At 37.4% G+C, this 22,654-nt stretch overlaps 1 protein-coding gene across 1 annotated transcript; it reads right to left on the minus strand.

Annotated features, from left to right (window-relative positions):
* Nucleotides 1–12,584: 12,584 nt before the first annotated feature.
* prdm13 (PR domain containing 13) lies at nt 12,585–17,488 on the minus strand (the record flags this gene model as incomplete). The annotated part of the gene is made up of 4 exons (XM_082149402.1): nt 12,585–14,020; nt 15,471–15,591; nt 15,671–15,802; nt 17,348–17,488. 4 exons carry the CDS (start codon nt 17,486–17,488, stop codon nt 12,585–12,587), a joined length of 1,830 nt encoding a protein of 609 aa, XP_082005528.1.
* Between the last annotated feature and the right edge of the window lie 5,166 nt (nt 17,489–22,654).

Here is a 22,654-nt window from a genome sequence, read left to right on the forward strand (position 1 = left end):
GCTTTAAACATAAATGCTCTTTTGCCAATTGTTGTTTTTTTTTGCATGAGGAACAAGAAAATAAGTCTGGACAGAATGCCTAATTTGGTGGTTTGAAGAAAAGGGTACAAAGAATTGTTGTAGATAACTAGGATAATTAAAATAAATAAATGTAAATATAAATTGAAGCCAATGAATGTGTCTTCTCACACACAAAGATGACCACTGGAGTGCATCATACATTGTACAGTGTACAGTGATGTGTGTAAAAAGAACATCCTAAAACAAATCTGCTAATTCTATTATACGCGAGGCAAGATCAGATTTTAATGCCGTTTGATAAACCACAACACAATAATCAAAAGACAGAAATATTAATTGAGAAACAAGTTTCTTACGAACAATATAAGAAAAACTATTCCGAGATCGATGCAAGATACTCATTCCAACCTTGACTTTGTGTAAAACATGATAAATGTGTGAAAGAAAGTTTAGAATCAAGCCATACACCAAGATATTTAATAGTATCAACTATATGCAAAGGAGTACCATCTTTACATGATACAACACAAGAACAGGTTTTGGAATTAAGTTTCTGTCTAAAACCAAAAATCATCGTATATTACTTGGTTTTATTAAACACTAATTTGTTAGCCAAAAGCCAATCTTGTAAAGTATTAAAATCCGATTGAAGAGAGAATTTAATTTGCATAAAATCAGAATTGGATGCATATATGACAGTATCATCCGCATAAATTTGAACCTGACAGTTTTTGAGAGGTAATAGTAGATTATTTACATAAATAGAAAAAAGAAGTGGTCCCAGAATTGAACCTTGAGGCACACCTTTTTGTTGAATCAGAAGATCAGATTTATTCCCATTTAGGACAACAAATTGTTTTCTGTTATGCAGATATGAATTAAACCACAAAACTGTATTTTCAGAAAAACCAATAGCATGAAGTTTATCTAAAAGCAAATAACGATCAACCAAATCAAAAGCATTAGTTAAATCAAGAAAAGTAGCACCTGTGAGCTTGCCATTATCTGAAGCTGAAAACACATCATCAGTAAAATTAAGTAATGCAGTAGTTGTAGAATGATTAGACCTAAAGCCAGATTGAGATGATAGAATATTATTAATACATAAATAATTTGAAAGTTGTTTATAAATATTTTTTTCTAAAACTTGTGTGAATGGGGAGGAAGAGGTCAATGACCTTGAAGGTTAAGATCTGTGGGTTATTGACCACAACCACTGAAACACAATGAGCTGTGGTTAATGGAGTAGTACAAGGCAGAAATAGTGATGTGTTGTAGATTCATTTTGTGTGTGTGTGTGTGTGTGTGTGTGTGTGTGTATAGCCAGACTATGTTAAAGCCTTCATGTCCTTGTCCTTCACTTGGATGTTGTGACCAGCTGAGCGTGTGTTCTACCTGTGTTGCTTCTCTGGTTTACCTGCTCCAGGAATACAGACTATCAACTTCAACCTCGGTGAGCTGTCACAGCCACTTTCAGTAACGCATACGCAAAACAAACAATCCTCTCAGCTCAAGGGAGATGTCAGGAGAGAGGGGACATTTGGCCTGCTATTCTGACATGGCTCGTTTTCCCAAAACCATTCAGTACCATTAAAAACAAACATCTTTATTTTGTCCTTTTTTGGTCTGGCTAGAAAGGTTAGAATGGTTTTGAGAAGAGTGTGGGATCAAGAGCAAGATGTAAAACCCCGATTTTATTAGGTTCAGAGTCTCTTAAAGGCATTATTGTACAGACTGGTCATTCTAGCAAAAGCTTGGCCTATACAAACCAGTCTGATTTTGAAAACCTGATTGTGGTATTTTGATGTACTTGACTTTCATTATTTTTAAGGAATCTCATTCTGAATTATTCTTGAATTCTTGTTTTAGGCTGCTAATTCTGGTCTTTACATGTTTTTGTTTTCAGCAGGGTTGTGTGTCATTCAGAATTGAAAATTACCTTTCATTTCCTGAGTCAAATTTGAATTGAGGTTGCAATTAACAAATTCTGTCAGTAATTACTCACCCTAATGTTGTTCCAACCACGTAAGACTTTAGTTCATCTTCGGAACACAAATTAAGATATTTTTGATTAAATCTGAGAGCTGACAGATTCAGATTCCCTCCGGGGAATCGCCCATTCAACAAACGCTGAACAGAGGAGAAACTTCTGGCAAAATGAGAATGCGACAGAGCTTGTAATAAAACAAGAATTAACATTGGCTTGACTTTTTAGAGATGCTGAGAACTGAGAGATTTGAAATGTTGTAAAAGTGACTCAAATATGGCGTTTTTATTACTCAACAGGTCAGTAAGGTATTTTATTGAGCAGATAATTTGCCATATGTAGCTTTCTAACAGTTTATTGTTAAGTATTATCTACAGTATAAGGGTCATTTCATTATGCATGTAGTGCTGGAATTTATTTTCAACAAAGTACCATGTCTATTAATGGGTATAGCTACAGTAACGTCTTTAGCTAGTCAATTCTTTTTCATCCAAACTGGTTATATCTCTTAAGTCTAGTAATCAATGTTTTATGAGCAGTAGGATAATCAATCATCCACACAGTCACGCCAAGCTAAAGCACAACCAAAACAATGTTCTTCTGCAAAATGCATGCGGTTTGTTTTTTAACCGCTACAGGGCAAAAAGTTACATAGTGTACCTTTTAGTAAAGAATGCTATGTTCACACCATGTCATAATTACTGTTATTACTGGAGGACAACATGTGATGTTCAACTTGGCGCTGTTCAACAGTCATGTGGTACAAGTTGGAGCTCTTAGAAACTTCTGAGTTGCAATTCATTAAAGGGCACCTATTATGCCCCTTTTTACAAGATGTAATATTGGTCTTGGGTGTCCCCAGAATGCATTTGTGAAGTTTCAGCACAAAATACCCCACAGTTAATTTATTATAACCATTTGAAAATGTCATTTTTGGGGCCTGTTTTAAAAAGAGCTGTTTTGGAGTGTACCACCTTAAATGTTAATGAGCTGCATATCCCCGCCCTGCTGCTGGACCCAGATGATGAAGAGACACGAATGAGAATGGACTAAACGTCTTGGAATGGTTATTTGATACATTTATGTACTTACAAAGTTTTAATCGCGTCCCCTTTGCAATTATGGATGTGCAACACACACACACACACACACACGAACTGTGATGAGGCTCGCGCAATTTTTTGAAACCACACACACACACACACACACACACACACACACACACACACATACTGTGATAACGTTTGCTAAGTACAAACGATTTATTTATTTTTTTCTTAAGGGGAGGGAGATAGACGTTTATATACTGTCTATGGAGATAGAGCAGACCTTAATTTATTTACATTTGTAATTGCTGCAAAAATGATAGCCTACGTGACATAAAACTGTCTGACGTTGTTTGTTGAGACATCTATGACGACGACAATAAATAGCTTTAGACACATTTCGTGAGCTTAGAATTATAAGGTTCTATCTCCGTTTAGGGTAGTTCTGAGATATTGAGCATCAAAGTTTTTACATCCCAGCTGGCAAAACTGTTATGTAGTATAATCTACTATTATAGCTCAACAAGACCATCACCCTACAGGTACTTTGAGGATAGAATATCAAAATCCTGGCACATTTGGAAATGGGATTTTTTAAGATGGCCCAAATGGAGATAGAACCTTATAATTCTGAGAGCTCTGATTCTGTTTGGAATTATAAGGTTCTATCTCCACTTTTACAAATAAAACCCCACATTTCAAAGAATAAATGTATATAACCATTGATTTTAATCAATTTATATATTTATAATACAAGCTTGATTGGATTTTTGATTTTGATTGGATATTGAATCTACTGGAGATAGAACCTTATAATCCCAACTCGGTTTATGTTTTTGTGAGATGGAACCTTTTTATTTGATTAATTATTAATAACTACTAAAAAAATTTTTTTTTTTTACAAAAATAACACCACACAGGCATTAATAAACACCTAATGGATCAGATTGTCAAACTCAATTTCGACCAAAAGTGGAGATAGAACCTTATAATTCTAAGCTCACGATTTGTTGTTGAACTGGCTGACATCGATTGAAATGACTATTTGCTCAAAAATCATAAAATACACTTACTTCTGGAGGTGACGTTGAATCGCGAACTGTAGGCAATGATCCACACTTGATTAACTTTGACCCTCGTTCACTAAACAGTCAGTCAGAAAATGAAGGAAGTTTAAGTGGCGCCGTTTCTTCATAAATAAAATCCATCCGCTGCGTTTTCAGTGGCTCTGATGTCAGTGAAGACTATATGTCCATTCTTAAATTCCACAACAGAACACCTAAGTTACACTTCTTATGAGACATTACACACCGGCTGTCGTTGAAACAATGGAGGATGCAGATCACCGAGGGCGGGGTCTATGCCAAAACCAGACTGTCAATCAAACCGCGTCGGTGGGGCTTAGCGCATTTCTACGTCACAGTGAGGGAAATCTAGAACAGGGCGTTCTGAGACAGTGCTTGTGATTTATTGAGATAGTAAAAAAACTACTGGGTGGATTTTTATCATTCTAGGGTGGTTTTGCTCACACACTGCCAACACACATTTATGTTCAAACATAATAGGTGCCCTTTAAAGTCCTCTTCCTGTCATTCCAGTTCCAATTTAACTTTCTTTAGGGGTGTGGCCAGTTGAAATTAATTTCATAATCATGAATTGAAAAATAGCTATTTCTTCAATTCTGAAATTTGTCCAACCCAGGTTTGCAGATGTGTTTTACCTTCTTAAAGCCAATATAACTTTTTAAAAAATAATAATTTAACTTTAAATTGTGGCATGTTTCTGAGTAAGACAGTGTATTCAATGAGAAACCCACTTTATTTATTGAGCTATTGTTTTCTTTTTGACCCACTTAAACAAAGAGAGCCATGCAATGACAGTGTTCACTTTTTTGGGGGTAATTAAAAAATGTATTTGAATGCATCAGCTCAAAAGTGACCCATGTCAGCTTTAACATATTTCAGGCTAAATGGTGACAAGCTTATGATGAGGTATGAAGAGAAGCGAGTGAAGAGAAAATTAAATGGCAACGTTCATAATGGGATGTTGAGCTTCTTTGCAGGTGACAGGGCGTCTGGGTGGCATTGGATGTGTGTCTGTTGGATGAATGTCCTTGTGTCTGTGTGCTGTGATTTAAATCAGCTGCAGGAGACACAGCTCTGATGGCTAGACAAAGATACAGGCAAGAACACAGCTGGAGGCATGAAGAGGTTGAGGATGAGCACGATAGAGACTGACTGTGACAGAGAGTGTTGTTAAAAGTAAGTGTGCAAAATCTGTCCAGTTTCAGAGGTCCGTTCACTTGGTTAGACAGAAAAAGTCTGATCAACATGTAAATCAATAACAGTTTGTTTTCTGCACATGATGTGCATGGGTTAAGTAAATCTGATTTGATGATACCATACTTTTATAAGGAATACAAGTAAAAAATTATGCTGAAACTAAAAGAAAATTCACTGTTAAATAACTAAACCGAAAATTAAACCAAAATGCAAAATTAAATGAAAATGAAGGCTGAAATAGATTAATATTAAAGTGGTTATTTACCCAAAATTGCCTTACTTTCATTTACTCACTCAAGTTGTTCCAAACATGCATTTTTCTTCTGCATGAAGACTGTTCAGTTTTTTTTTTGTGTGTTTTTTTTTTTAGAATCTTCTGTGTTTCACAGAAGAAAGTCAGTCATACAGTTTTGGAACAATATTTACATTTTACATTTATTTACATTTATTCATTTAGTAGATGCTTTTATCCAAAGCAACTTACAAATGAGAACAATAGAAACAGTTAAACTAACAGTAGGACAACAATATGCAAGTGCTATGACCCTTCTCAGTTTAATCTAACGCAGTAAATGTTAATTTTTTTTTTATATAGAATAGAAGAGAAAGTTAGTACAACTGGATCAAGTGCTGTCGAAAAAGAAGAGTCTTCAGCTGTTTCTTGAAAGTGGCTATGGACTCAGCAGCTCTGGTTGAGTTAGGCAGATCTACATGACTGGGCAGTTCTAGCAATGTGGTCTGTAAAGTTCAATTGATCCATCAATTACCACAACAAGGTTCCTGGCTGACCTTGATGGAGTTATGGATGACGAGTCTAGCTGAATGGTGAAGTTGTGATGAAGTGTTGGGTTGGCCGGGACCACGAGTAGCTTTAGTTGAAAAGCAGCAAAGGTTTAGTTGAAGGTGATGGTCCTTCATCCAGCCAGAAATGTCTGTCAGGCAGGCTGAGATACGATCATTATTAAATAATGATCTTGCAATATGAGGGTGAGCAAATGATGACAGTTTTTTCATGTTTGGGTGAACTATAATTACAAATAATTGACATTATAAAAATAATATTTAATAATAATTCAATATTTGCCTGATTATCTCTCACTTGAATTTGTTCTAGAACATTTGGCAAGATGTTATGGTGTGTTGGAAGCCTGCCGGGATAGTTTTCAAAAAACACTGTCTGTTAAGTCATTGACTGTTTGGCAGCTGCATTTTGTTTTGGACACAGCCTAAATGTGTATATGGAGGTGTATAGAAACATGAAATGAGCTAAACAAGATGTATTAGAGGTAAAGTTTGTCTGCTCTCATGTCACCCTGCCATCAGTTTAGCCACAGCTCAAAATCTCCTTGCAACTCCCATCTCTTTACCCACTTCTGAATGGCTTTACTCATTACTCCTTTAAGGGAGCTCATTCTTATCCTGATTATAGGCACTGACATCTCGGTTGCCTTAGAAACGAGTGGATCGTCACTCACACACAGAAAAATGCCATGTGTTTAGTACACACACATATTCCGGAATTAAGTATTTTTGTGTAAAACATAGAACTGTTTTCTCTTTTTGGTCAAGACTCATGGTCTCTTGAGTGTAGCATTTATTTTTCAAATCAGCTCTGTTGAAGACTTCTATTTTACCTCAATTTAACCCTTAAAGTGACCCGGGACGTGATTCACTGCCCTCCTCATTATTTATTTTTTAAAGTTAGACATCAACCTTCTTAGTATTCCTCAATCAATTTGTTATAAACAATATAATTTTTTTTATAACATTATAAAAGATTGCCTGTTTCCCCATTCATACTTTGTAAAAAATGTATAGGGTCGCTAATGAGTATATTTTTTATCTTTGATTACTGAATAAGTGCAGTTTACCTTTATTCCACAAGGTGGCGATTCTCTAATACAGAATGATGAAGTGACTTTCACTCATAGTTTCTGCAGGAAGAGAACAAAAGGAAGTATCATCAGCAAAACTTGAAATGGCTCAGCGATTTTATTGCAGAGCAAGTACTAAACACAATCAAATATTAGTGTCACTCTCACTTGATGGTGGATCTGGTGAAGAAGCTGTCAGGGATCAAAACTTTGTTTTGAAGAAGTTAAAAATGATAGTTTTGAGAATATGTTTGAGATCGGGAATATGAGCCAGATGCTGAATGTACTATGAAATGAGCTCTGACAAGGACAGTGATGATGGTCTAAAACATCTGCTCAAATGTAACCCTTCCAAGCTCCAAAAGGTAACAAACATGCTTTATTTTATCCTTCTGTAATTATTACTTTAATATCAGGAGTGTTTTTTATTGTTGCGACAGGTAGAGATCCATCCGTGTTAGATATAGATCCGGGTCGCTAAAGACCCGAATATGTAATGATGATTGGCGAAACATTTATGCATTTAAGCGTTAATCAAAACTTCTTGCATCGACTCTGATAAACACAACATGGTACTTATGACTTTCAAGGCATCTGTGAGAGCTTTCTGTTGACGTGTTAAATGGCATTAATTCAACAAGTACATTCAGCTTATGTGGTGCTTGTACACAAATACATGTGGTAAATGCAGCTAACCTGCTTCCTCTGCCTCTCACTCTTCAAGCACAAGCTGCATATTGGCTTGTCGTGTTTCAAGGATGTAGTGTAACTATATAATAGCCATGAAAGCTATTTATTTGCTGCTCTTGGTGTGCTCAAGAATTGTTTTTACACTGAATAAGCAAGCATTATGGAATGAGAGCGAGTTGAATAGAAATTGCAGAATGCAGACTGTTTCAAAAGCTAAACATCATATGAATGCATTCATAAGAGCAGAAACCTTGTGTTAGGAATCTACCATTCATTGTTATTTTGTTACACCATCCATTATTTTATATTGTAATAATGCAGTAATACTATTTATAATGTAGGATGCTGCACAGAGATTTTAGTCTTGTGGTTGTCAAAGAGGTTGACGGATAGATTCCTTGTTGGTTTCTGTGCTTTAACGCTCTCATCCCCCCCTTCATCTGTCAACTCATTTTCTATACTTTGGCTTTCCAGTGTTTAACAAACACCTACAATTCCAATAGGTTGTGTGGATGGGTGGCGAGGTGTCGATGAAGGAAATAGAATAATTCTATGGTCCTGTTCCCTGACCTGGCTGTCAAGGACTGCAATACACCTTGTTTCCTGTCTGTATGCATTTATGGTCTTGGATATTTACTATTGCAAAGTTCAAAACAAACATATATTTCCTTGTGGCTGTTCCCTGTTGCTTTATACTTAATATAATTTGGTTTGTGTTATTGTCATTGTTTCTATAGCATACTGGTTTCTGGAAATCAAACTTTCTGTACAAGCTGTTCTTTAAAACGATGCAATCAAGTACCTTTTTCCTGGTTTTTAAAATGTGTAAAAAACGTCATGTGTATTTAAAGGGTTAGTTCACGTAAAAATTACCCCCCAGAGGAAGAGAGTGATGTAAACTGATGTAAACTGTGCAGTGTGCTTCGGGGACCTGTTGTTTAATGATAATGTAAACAGGCATGCACTGAGATTGTCATGTTGAGTGGAAGTGAAGAGAGTGGAAGTGAAGACATTTATTTTATCTATTATTATTTATAGTTATAGTTAGTATTTATATGCTTTTCAAATATTTTTCCCCCTGATTTTACCATCTTGCGTGAATTATGACGACTTCTCATGAAGCAGGGCTGGAATAACTACATATTTTAATATTTACAAATGTATTATTTCGATAAGTGATGACTTAGCCTGAATATTTTGCCTAATGCAACTGATATATGTACTCATCCACTTTATTAGGTATACTCAACAGCTTGTTTAAGCAAATATCTATTCTGCAATCACATGGCAGCTACTCAATACATTTAGACATGTTCAAGACGATCTGCTGAAGTTCAAACTTAGCATCAGAATGAGGAAGAAAGGGGATTTAAGTGACTTTAAACATGGCATGGTTGTTTGTGCCATAGGCTGGTCTGAGTATTTCAGAAACTGAAATTTTTCACTTACAACCATCTCTAGGGTTTACATAGAATAGTCAGAAAAAGAGAAAATATCCAGTGAGTGGCAGTTCTGTGAGCGAAAAAGCCTTGTTGATGCCAGAGGTCAGAGCAGAATGGCCGGACTGGTTCGTGTTGATAGAAAGGCAAGGGTAACTCAAATAAACACTTGTTATAACCGAGGTATACAGAAGAGCATCTCTGAATGCACAATTCATGTTGTCGAACCTTGAAGAAAATGGGCTACAGCAGCAGAAGATACACCAGTGTCACTCCTGTCAGCTAAGAACTGGAAACTGAGGCTACAATCACCCAAATTGGACAATAGGAGATTGGAGATTGCCTGGTCTGAGTCTTGATTTCTGCTGCAACATTCAGATGGTAGGGTCAGAATTTGTCATAAACAACATTAAAGGATGGATCCATCCTGCCTTCAACGGTTCAGGCTGCTGGTGGTGTAATGGTGTGGGGGATATTTTCTTGGCACACTTGGGGCCTCTTAGTACCAATTGAGCATCATATTAAGTATTGTTGCTGACCATGTCCATCCCTTTATAACCACAGTGGGACCCATCTACTGATGGCTACTTCCAGCAGGATAACATGCATGTCACTAAGCTCAAATCATCTCAAACTGGTTTCTTGAACATGACAATGAGTTCACTGTACTCAAATGGCCACCACAGTCACCAGATCATGGATGCACATCCTTCAAATCTGCAGCAACTGCGTGACGCTATCAAGTCTATATGGACCAAATTCTGGAATGTTTCCAGCACCTTGTTGAATCTATGCCATGAAGAATTAAGGCAGTTCTGAAGGCAAAGGAGGTCCACGAACACAGTAGGTGTACCTAATAAAGTGGCTGGTGAGTGTATACGTTTGGGGTCAGTAAGATTCTTTTAAAGAAATTTTATAAAAGATTTTACGCAAAGATGGATTAAATGTGACAGTAAAGATATGTATGTTACAAAAGATGTATATTTCAAATAATATTGAATGTATTGGTTTGCAATAATAATCCTGTTCTTTTGAACTTTCTATTCATAAAAGAATCTTGAAAAAAAAAAGTCAGTTTCCACAAAAATATGAATCTGCAAAAACTGTTTTCAAAATTGATAAGAAATGTTTATTTTGCAGCTTATTAGAATGATTTCTGAAGGATCATGTGACACTGAAGACTGGAGTAATGATGCTGAAAAATCAGCGTTGCCATGAATAAATTACATTTGAAAATATATTCCAATAAAAAACAGTTCTTTCAAATTGTAATAATACTTCAACAATTTTTTATCAAATAAATGCAGCCTTTGTGAGCAAAAGAGACTTCTTTCAACAACATAAAAAAAATCTTACTGACCCCAAACATTTGAATGGTAGACTGGATATTTGTTTTATTAGTCATCATTACTTTGTATTGGTCGATTCTCTGCAGATGCAATAGATTTGCCAAACTTCTCTACCTTCCAGACTGTGTGAAAGGCCAACAGTCTCTCTATCAATCCCTCTTTCTGGTGTCTGGACTAATCAACGGCACTAATTGATTTGAGCGCTGGTGGGGGTGGGGGGCACCAGAGGAAGGGCATGAGCGGGTTATCTCTGGCCCATATCCAAAATCTTTCATATTAGCAGTAAAAGAAGAGTGAACAAGTGAAGAAATAATATACTCCCAAGGAAAAAATACACGATATTCATTCAGAAGTTCTTTCACAACAAATAAAAGCAATCATGGTGCTGATGCTATAACTTACAGTTTGTTCTTGTGTTGTCAGTACCTTGAAGACAATGACTGGTAACAGCCGAGGCTCTGAAAGAGAAAGTCGCTCATCAAGGACACACCAAATGTGGAGAAGGCCAGAGAAATAAATAAATTATAGACTACTGTGTGGAGAGAGACTGCTGCTTTTTTTTATATATATATACACTAAATCTTCATCCCCCAACCTTAACTAAGGGTAAATGTCTAACTTCATTGTGACTGTTTGCTTTTGTTCACAACTGGGTAGACCTCCATTTATTCAGTCATGATGTAGTTGTTGACATTTTGCCTAAATATTATGATATATGGAAATAATTAATTTAGATAGCAAAGCTGTCAGTTGATAAAACATGAAAAATGTTTTGCCAGGTTGCCTAACCTAAAAATGTGCTTTATTACATCTTAATTAACTGTTATTCATGGCAAAAAATTATGACTGAATCAATGTGACTATTAGGTAATACAATTAAAAGTAATTTAAAGATCTATATCAGGTAACAGCTGCCACTTTTTACAGTGAAGAAACCCGAGTTGCTGAAAAGCATTAACTGCTAAGTAATTATGTGTAACTAATCTGATGTCTGAGTGAGACTGCCTATAGAATGTGAACAATGCACTGTCAGTAAATCCAGGAAAATGTCATTTTCCCATTGTCTCTTATGAATTCTGAAATACTATTGATAAAAAAATATTAGAGCCAAACGTTTGTTTCAGACCATAAAGCAAAATAAGTAGCAGTCTAACCATGACATTTAGAAATATACCTAGCACATTTTAATTTATATTTAATCTTAAACTATATTTTTTCCATTTTATTTAAAAACGGACAGTGGGAGGAATATTTTTTTTTCTCTAGGAAAAATATGGTCAAATAAAATATCAATTAATAACAACAATAATAATAAACGATACATCCTGTTAATGAATAGCCACATAATATTCACTTTTTTTGACAAATGCTTTTCGACTAAAAAGAAACACCAAAATTTATTTGAAACACCACTTTATTTTTATTGATTGGTGTCCGTTGTTCTGCAAAAATCATTTATACAGAATGAGTTAAATGCTTTTGGTAAAAAATAAAATAAAAAAAAGTGCGGATTTGACAGGTAATTCCAACGTTGTGTTATAAGGAAACGGACAGACATTTTAAAAGAAAAGATGCACAGGAACATTTTTAAAGAAAAGATGACGCAAACGCATCGTTTGTGTGGCATAATCCCGTTATTATAAAGTGCAGCTCCACATTGAGGGCGCTGAGATGTAGCCTACTCAATACCAATATGCATGTTATGAGATTATCTTCATGAGTGCCTCCTTCACATAATTATTTAATTTATTAGGGGAACATTTGCTTAGTCTGCAAGGTTTTCTTTTCACATTAATTTTATAAAATAAACAAACAATTCATAACTAGTTTATGTACATGCATAATTTAGCTACATAAGAGCAAAAGTCTATTTAAATATGTCCAGAAATTGGTCCATTAATCATTGTTTTTACTCGATTCTTGGTCGCTCTGATCATCTGTGAAGCAAACATCGACGTCGCTGTCGTTGTCGCTTTTTTGCTCGGCGTCCTCGAAGATGCCATCCATTTTGTCGTCGGATTTTTTGATGCTTTGACCAGGATGCCTCGATTTGACGTGCCTCTCCAAATCTCGCCTGCGCACGAGCACCTTCCCGCAGAACTCGCACCTGTAGGGCGTGTTTCCCTCCGCGTGCAGTCGGATGTGTTTATTGAGATTGCTGGGATCGCCAAAAGGCCTAAAACACACTTTACATTTGAGTGGTTTGTAGCCTGTATGAGTCCTCATGTGAATCTTCAGCCCGTATTTTCGAGAGTACAGTTTGCCACAATAAAGACACAAATGTCCCTTTTTTGGCTTGCCCGAGTTTGGGTTCGATGCGGGCATAGACTCCAGTCGTGAACGGTTCTTCTCTACGGCGATTTCAGACAGCTGTTGCGTGTGCATTGCAATCTCCCTGTCGATATTCGTAATCGCGTTTAGATCTGGATTTAGAGCGGGCGCGCCGAAATAGTCTGGGTATTTCAGCAGGTTGCCGAAGTGAAATTTCAGAGGGTAGTAGGGGGAACTATAAAGGAGCTCTCCATTGTAAACCGTGAATGGCATGAGGGGTATGTTGCAGTCTCCATTGTAGGATTTTCCACCATCAAACTGTGGCAAGGAGAACCTCTCGAAGTGAAACCCGGCCGGAAGCTGGGAGTAGCGCGAGGGCGACAGGGTAGGGTGCATGCGGTTGTCAACGTGCTTGAAAGCTGAAGTCTCCTCAAAATGTGGCAGTAGAGGAAAGCCACGGATGGTGTTTGCGCAGGGGATCACGGGAGGGGTGCTGTCCATGGTGTGCGCGCATTTTGAGGGATGAACGTTTGGTTCGTTTAGGGTGCGCACTGACTTGATGTTTCCCAGCAGTTTACTGAACCCAATACTGTTTGGTTTCCCATTGGGCTCATCTCTCGCGACCTCAGCCGGGGAGATCTTTGAAAGTCCCATTGGTTTGAAAGCAGAGCGCACGCCGGGATGGAAACCCATGCTGTTGAGCACAGACGATGTCCCGCCGAGGCCCAGGATGTGTCCTGAGTTCCTGGCCGAGGTCACGCTCATGTCAAGGGCCCTGTCCTGCTCCTCTGCGCTGGGTTTTTTGGATAGTCCCGCTTTATTGGCGAACGGTTTCAATGCGTCTGACATGAAGGTGCTGTGGCCGATTCGTGGAGAGGACGACGTATTCGGGATGTCCCCTGATTTCGGAGATCTGTTGAAGTTGTCTGTGCCTCTCACTTGCTCGTTGCTCACCAAACTTCTGCCGTTGCTCAACGCACAGTGGAAATGCACGTGAGCTTTCAGGGTGTTCGGGTATTTGAATATTCTCCAGCAGTACCAGCAAATGTAGCGCTCCTCGCCTGAAACAAAAATTTAAAAAGCAATTAAATTACGTTATTCTCAGATACAAAACTCTTAAATTGCATTAGGAAAATGTTTTACAATCAGATTTCGTTGGAGACTCTTTTTGAAATAAAACTCAAATAGTGCGTCAAAGATGTTTTAATCTCTAGAGCACCATTATAACAAATCAAGAACGACTGTAAATGATTCTTGTTGACAAGATGGCCTTTTGCTGAATATGATAGCCTGCAGCCATGACTTTTTATCACCGCGCCTTGGTCACGTTGGCATGACACCAGTTGGGCAGTCTGGGGTCAATGATATAGATGTAATGATTTTGTAATCCTCAAAACCCCGTTGTTTATTGTCACTATCAAAAGAGCAAGCGCCGGCCCAATCTGGCGCTTACAAACCAATACATTCAATAGGGACTTTCCCTGTGCGCTTTCCCGTGGAATTGACGGCAGCTGTTGCTTGAAATCGCGAGTCGCATAAGACAATGAGGCTGGCCCATCTGTTGACGCTGGAGAATAGGAAGCGTATGTCAAGGAGCGCACCGTGTATTGGCCCGAGAGCAGCGCTCACAGTACAGCGTCGCAAATCAGGGCAATATACATCCCACATAAAAGTTTGCATTCACTAGCAAACAATACATTATGCAGCCAGCTAATTTACCGTAGAGCACCTTTTTGAATGTATTTGCTTTTGAATACATGAATATTAATGGCTAGATGACATTTGTTAACCCTCGCTGAACTACACCGCGCATCAGCCCAGGAGAGCACATCCAGGACTTTATTAGTGAATACAACTAATTAAGAGAGATAATGCATACAGACCGTAGCTGAGCATGAACGATCAATCATATGTAAATATATAGCAAATACAGTAGCCTGCAGTGTGTGTGTGTGTGTGTGTGTGTGTGTGTGTGTGTGTGTGTACTCTACTCAATAATTCTCAACCAATCACTAGGAGTTACTGCCCCAGACGCCAGACCTTTCGATTTACTAACTAAACAGGGATAATCTGACAACATTCTCAGATAAGCCTATTAAATCGGATTTGAATAGGATTTGGCTTTGATTGTGCTGGTGGCCGTGTTGCTTAAAAAATCGTTCATAGCGCATCAAAACTAATTTAGCCTATTAGTTTTAAAAATATATAATATAATATAATATAATATAATGTGCTTATTTGGGCTAATTTGGTAATAAACTTTCGCTTTATATGATAATTGCAAAATTACCGGAATTTCATTCGGGATTTTTTTTTACGCTAGGCGTTTTGATTATTATTATTTTTTTAAATCGTAATTTGAATGACTATATAGCCTACAGCTTGCAGGGTACTTTATATTTCTGAAATATATTCAAGTAAAGTGAAAAGGTCTGAGGTATTCTCTACTTCAAGAATTATATTTAATTATTGCACATTTCTAAATAAACGAAATTATGACGCACGTCTCACCTTTTTCGTCATGAGTTGGAGTTGCAGTCGTAGGAATGTCAAACCATTGCGCCAGTGCGTTGGAATACCAAACGCTCAATTCCTCTCCAGTCTGTATTTCTCTCATCACACGGTAGAATATCTTTCGAAAAGAAGGAAAAGTATTAGAAATAGTCTGTAATTTACATTGGATCAAATTCATTATTTTTTTCCTTTCTCACCTGTCCTCCAGGTAAATCCGAGACTGCCTCGAGGTTCTGTTCTTGACTGTTCCTGGCCGCGCGTATTAACCCGATCCAATCTGGAACGGCGCTGCCAGACTCATCCACGAATTCTCCCCTCACCAGACGAATCTACAAATACAAATTTCAACATGAATAACATAATATTGTTTACATGGTTCATAACGAAAGGAAGCTAAAATAGTCAAACTCTTCATTGAATTTGAATTATAAAATTGGCTCGTGATGTCTGCATGAAGCGGTTGAATATATATATATATATATATATGAATCATTTTTATGTAAAAATGTATACACATATAGGCTACCTAATATTCTTTGTTGTCTTTTTTTTTTTTTTTTTCTCCCCACGCATTTTTTATTATATCACCCCAAGGTATTTCAAACAAAAGCGCGTTAATGTCGTTTTATTCGGTCTATTAGACAATGGTGATAATTTTACAAGGAACAGGCCACATAATTGAGTTGATATGAGAAACGAATTTGAAGAGTGTCAAAGCATTTCCATTCTGTTCAAACAAATTAAAGATTAAAGCGTGACATTTGACACGGAGATTGCACCTGATGATCGCCCATGGCCCGCGGCGTTGCATTTACGCGCATCAATCACAGAAGCAGACAGCGGAAAGAGCTCCAGTCTATTTACAACTTATTTAGGAAAGTGAAAGCCGTTTACATGCAACGCCTTTTAAACCCATTTGATTTACGAATATTCCACATTGAATTTTTTTATATATATATTTCATATTCATACATTACATTTTTTTTAAAATAAAATACATTGGCCATATTGTGATTTTATACTAAAATTTAATATAATGTTTCAGTTAAATTGAATCAAGATTTTATATACTGATCGGTTAATTGTCTGATTTACTGTTATCTTATATCGAAATAAATTGGTAGGCTACTTGGGAAAAAACAGCCCTCAAGCCTTTGAAATGTAATAGGGTAGAAGGCATGAAATCTCGCCCAGAAACTCAGGTCACCCTATTAAGGCGGTTAAGTAAAAGAATGACATGTTGTCCTGCTAATATAACTCAATTATTTCTAACCTGACAGCACAAACCAATTAATACGAGGATGCTTTATGAAGAGTGACAGGTCAGCATCGAGACTTGGAAAAGTAAAGTGCACTAACTTTTTTTTTTTTTACGGTATAAATAATTACTTATAAATGTATAAACAAATGTTTTTATAAGATACTTTGTTTTCTTTGATTTAGTTTGATTTAGACTTTTTTCAGATTAAAGCATTATTAGTTATTATTATTATTATTAGTAGTAGTAGTAGTAGTAAACAATATAATCAAAATATAATAATAATAGTAGTTGTTGTTGTTGTTTATTATTATTATTATTATTATTGTATTATTATTATTATTATTATTATTGTATTTTATTTATGCTTGTATGTAGGTGTCATTCAATAAATTAAATCAAAAGCTGCAGAATAAAATACAAATGTGAGAGGCATATTTGCAGGTATAATCTATTCTACATTGTACAATATTTTGCACATCTTGTTTAAAATGTCCCGAATGCATAATTCACATTTCTCACGGTGTGCATTTTATAAAAACTTTCAAAAGTCATAATAAAATGTTCAACATTCTAATCTTTCTTAAAGAGCGCGTTGGAAATGAATCAAACTAACCTTCTTTTTCACTCCAAGTTCCTTGCGGTCCGAAACATACTTCCCGAGTTTGAAGATGCCCGGGACCGGACCTATCCGAAGCCCGGCTGGGATGCTACAGTCAGCGAACAAACTGATAGTGGGTGTCCGAGTCGCTTGCATGGCTTGCTCTGTGTGGGGCTGAGCTATCCGAACCAGGACGATCGAGCAGCCACTGATTGAGATGAGCAGAGAGTCTGAGATGAGGACAGACTAATATCCGCCCGCCAAGTGACGCGGTGGCGTGTGTGATCCGGCTTTTCTTATGGCGCAGTCAGGTTCCCCTCGGCACATTAATGCGCAAGGGCGAGCAGCGCGCTATGAGAGAGTTGCGCTCTTTTAGCAGCTGTAGAACCCTCCGAAATAGTCACATGGAGACTTTCCCTCACCCTCACGCATAATGAACCGCTCCAAACGGTCAAGAGACAATAGGCCCCAGCGACCTTCCCATCCCCAAAATCCAATTTGTCAAGGGCAGAGAAAAGAGAGTGCAGAATCAAAGGTCTGGCGCAACCATTAATCCTCAGCATGTGGCTTTGTCCGTCAGACAGTTCCGATATTTTAAGTGACAAATCCACTGTATAATTTCTCCATAAATTCTCTCCCCTTTTATTGTTCCTATACAAACCAGTTTTTGGAAATCAGTGACTACTTTAAATCTACTTGGCTGCATCCTTTTAGGTTTTATGTACTTCAAAGCTCTTTATTCTCTCCCTGGCTGCATTGTCTGTTGCCGTTTCAACAAAAGGAGCAGGAATGTTTGGGAGACTTGTTAACTTCTATTGACTCCCGGCGTGTGCCGTGCTGGGACCGGGCAGGTACTCAACGGGAGAACCAGCCAAAAAAATAAGAGCCGCTTTCAAAATAACCACCACCTTATCATTTCACACTTTTTGACAACAGGTCACGTATCAGGATGGTCGCATTCAGTTTTGATGAAGCACCCTGCAGGGCTCTAGAACTAATGGAGAGGAGAAAAAAAGATTTGATAAAAAGACGCAGGACAAAACAGAACAGAAAATCCTGTGCAAGACAATAGTTTCTGCTTGCAAATGTTTAATCTTTTAGCAGCTTTATACTAAGCTGTTATACTAAGTATTGAATAGTTTCAAGGGGAACGCAATAATATTTTCTAAGTTCATTTTATTCATCCAACATTCAGATAAAGTGATCATTTTAGCCTCTACGAATTAAAACACTTGGCCTATGTAACAGGCATTGCTCTTTTGAATAAGTTACTAAAGAGTTCAAACATCATAATAAATAACAGTTTAGTGTTTTATGTTATCATTTGGACATGTGTCAAGAAGAGAACACATGGCACTCTGATTTCACTCATGCAGGAGCATTGGGTGTCATTTGAAGTGACCACTGGTTTGAAAACTTCATTTGACCTCTTTGATCGTGGCCCTCAATGACTGAACAGAGGCCGAAGGGAAGAAACAAGAATTTGTGGGCGATAAATTCAAGCCATGAACATGTCCCGCTAACCTCTGCCCTGGCGACTCTGCGATGACACTACGCTGTAATTGGAGAAGCAGAGGTGGGATTTCTTTCTTCAGGAAAAGGTACCCCACTGCTCCTTTCTAGGAGTCTTCTCTTTGGGCTCCTTAATGAGTCAAAGAGCGTGAACGACACGCGAACAATTTTTGAATAGGCGCATGCAAAGGCCGGCTGTGCGCTGCGTTATTTATTAATGTTGCCATTTGTGACTGGTTCCCATCCGCTCTGCAACAGCGGGTCCGGCCTCTACAGCTCTCACACCAGCCGGGCCCATTCTCATTCTCGTCTTGTGTCTTTAAAGTCGAAGTTCTCCAACTAATAAATTGTGCACAAAGGCGGAAACGGTGACGTTTTCTTTTCTGTCCTCCTAACCGGGAAAAGCAAAGGGTGAAAGTCATCCCAAAGCGCTCATTGGAGCAGGGGTTTTGGAAGCTAAAGCAGTGTTCAGAGCAAATGGGATGGAAAATTAAATGAAATCAAATAGCTTGAACGCTCGCATTGTCCCCTGTCTTTTAAATGGCACATTAATTACACGGCAGCAGCTTTATTTCGGAACAATATTGTGGACCCAAACAGAGCATTCCAGAACATTTTTTTTTACCGTCGGATTGTGAGATTCAGAGAAAGTGGTCAAGTGGTTGAAAGCATTTTCTCAGGGTCTCAGCGTTACAATTCGAGCTAAATGTGGGATTTGATTTAACAGGTTGCCAAATAATGAAGCATGAATGTAGGGTAACAGCGACTGTGTGAAGAACTGCAGTGTCCCACCAGGGGTTTCATTCATGCGTCCAAACTGGGCTTGAGTGCCAAGGGTTCACCACTCTATCTGAACGATGCACAATGCCCGAGCTCTATAGAAAACATTTTTTTACTCCGACCATAAACGCTCTACCATACAAACTCCTTTTGTAGGCTCTTTCTTTTCTCATCGTTTTTCTTACATTCTCAGTGCAAATAAGGAAAACGTTTTGTAGGCTATACAAATCATTTGCTGCATTTCTTTTTACTTCAGTTGTATACGTCAACATTCCATGGCTTAATAGTATAATAGGCTATAATGAAGCTATGCTGCAAGAAACAAAGGTCAGACATTTTTTTTTTTAATTAATTAATTTATTTATTTAACATGAACGAAAATATGTTTTCCTACAAATATTAATCTTGCATGCCTGTTTGTATGCGCTGAACCTACTCGCTCTTGTTGCGGGAAAGTGCAAGCCTCACAAAGGGCGGACCAGCTGCGTCGCAGATAGGGGATGCGGGTGGGACATTAGTGACGCGATTGAATAGTAATTATGCTTGTATGGGAGTCCCACCAGATGACATGATTGGGATTTTAACCCAGACTAATATTCAAAGTCGCATTAGAAAGTGGCGAGATAAGTGGCTCCTGATTTGACTCTGTTCATGCGTGCTCCCATTTCTAAATGCTCTCAAAAGAAAGGGGGCTGCTTCGTTTCAGTATTCAAAGCCTGAACAAAGTTAGCTCTGCCTTTTGAACCGAATTTCCCCAACTTTACCTCTCTTGTCCCAGTTGAAAGGCCTCGCATAATGGGGTGTAAACTTGTCTGAATTGAAATGTTTCGGTGTACCTTATAAATTCATACCCTTTTTCACTCGAGCGCGTAAGAATGAACCTTCAGTCTATCCGATTCTCTCTGCTGTTGAACGCCTTTACCGCGAGCTCTATTTGTGAAGTTCATTTTTAGGCAAATGTATTCAGGGGAGGTTTGCAGTGAATAGTTCTGTGTGTCAGCCGGCCCTAATTGGGATTAAAGCACTAAAACCATATGCAAAAAGTGACAGGATTTCTCAGGTTTTAGAGAGCACCAACTTTTGCCCCCTTTTAATCCTCAGATCATTTAAGTGGACGCTGGGAAAAAAAGAAAAAAAAGACTGAGGGAGTTTTGTGTGATGCTATGTACAGACAGATCATTAGTTATTCCATTGAAGAGATTCTTTCAAGTCATGGATTGAAAACATTTTGAATAATTTGGGTGTCTGCATGACATTTTCTGATGATCTGAAAACGAAACTATTCAAAAATAATCTTCAAGTAGGCTAAATATGTGTTTCTGGATATAATTTGTGAGGATTTATTATAATTTTTTTCTGTGAGGCCTAAGCTTTATTTAACATAGAGAATCCCTGTTTCACCATTTTGGATGATAAATCACACTTCTTCTTTTTTTTCCTCAATATTTATTTTCGATCAAAATAAATGGAAATATGTTTAAATTAATAAATCGTCTTTAAAGTAAAACAATTGATTTTTCGCATTGATTTTAATAAGCTGTAATGACCATATTTAAATCCTTTTTCAGCAGCACTCGGTGTTCATGTGGCCTGGCAGGACCCTGGATAGCTCCCGTCTTTGAAAGGTCACTAGCCACTCACGTAAACGCAGCTAATTATATTGATAATGCACGCATGCAGGCAATGCATGAGGCAGATAATTTTTATCATGCCGTAATGCATATCACCAACTTAACAACGCCTATAGCTCGGAATGCATTTTACATGACTGGCAAAATTCATACTAATGATATGAATCAGCGACCATCACTGAAGACTGTCTGTAGCAACCTCATTAATGGACAGGATTGACATTTCTGGGTTTTTCATAATGTCCAGTGCATTTCTGCGGAGAAACAATGCAAGGCAAGTACTGGCCGTTAATTGCGCCTCCGTTTCGGGTGGGATGAGCTTGTGGAAATGATGACCGTATAGCTAAAGTAATGAGGGGCTATTGATTAACCCGATATGTTCAAGACCCTGAATCTTTCCAGTGCTGTCAATTAAAAAAAAGGCGAAATCTAGCGAACGAGGCTGAGATATCACAGTATAATAATTGTTATAATAACAATAAAACACATACATTTTGTTATTTTTTTGTTATTTGTCACAACGAACTATCCTATTTAGACGAACTATACTCATGACTGGATAGCTGTTTTAATGTATTTTAATCCGGTATAATCCCTTTTTCTTTGGATTGAATTAGTATTGTAATCCCAGAGGGCCTGTGATTCTCCCAAATCTGCTAAATAATCACATGACCTTAAATCCCCACTTACAATGTAAAACAAAAAGTCAACAGTGAGGTTAATTACATTGTGTTTGTGTATTTGAGCTATACAATATAATACATGTTGTGTTTATGTGTGAATTTAAAATGATAAATTAGTGTAATTTATTTAATAGGAATATGATTAATACAATAAAATATTAAGGTTTAATTTGTTAACATTAGTAAACATTAATGAACAATACTTCTACATTAGTCTCAGGTTTCTCAACATTTACTAATATATTTTTAAGATCAAACGTTTTATAACTAAAAAAGGTTAATAAATGCTGTAAGAATATATTGTTCATGCTAGTTAAGGCAATAACTAATGTTAACAAATGAGACCTTATTGTAAAGTGTTACCAATTACACTTGTCTTTATTGTCTCCAGTCAGCCTGTCTTTGAAATTCACACAAATCCTATGACACTGTGAAGAGGCCTTTGAATTATTTTCTCTCTTTTCAGATATTGGATACTTCCTTCAATATTTAGACTTCCTTGTCTTAATTGGTTAGTTCTAGCAACAGTCACACTTTTTAGTGCTTGTTGTGAGCATTTATCTTTTGTTTGCTGTAGAAGACTATTGACTCAAAGTGTGGTTTAAAGTTGTCTTGTCAGTGCTCAGGCTTGTGATCTGAAAGTTGTTTTGAATGAAATCATCAGTTCTTCATTTAAAGTCTAGATAAATGCATATAAATGCATATTTTTTTATTGG

This window comes from Leuciscus leuciscus (assembly GCF_965113295.1).
Source record: "Leuciscus leuciscus genome assembly, chromosome: 20".
NCBI lineage: Eukaryota > Metazoa > Chordata > Actinopteri > Cypriniformes > Leuciscidae > Leuciscus > Leuciscus leuciscus.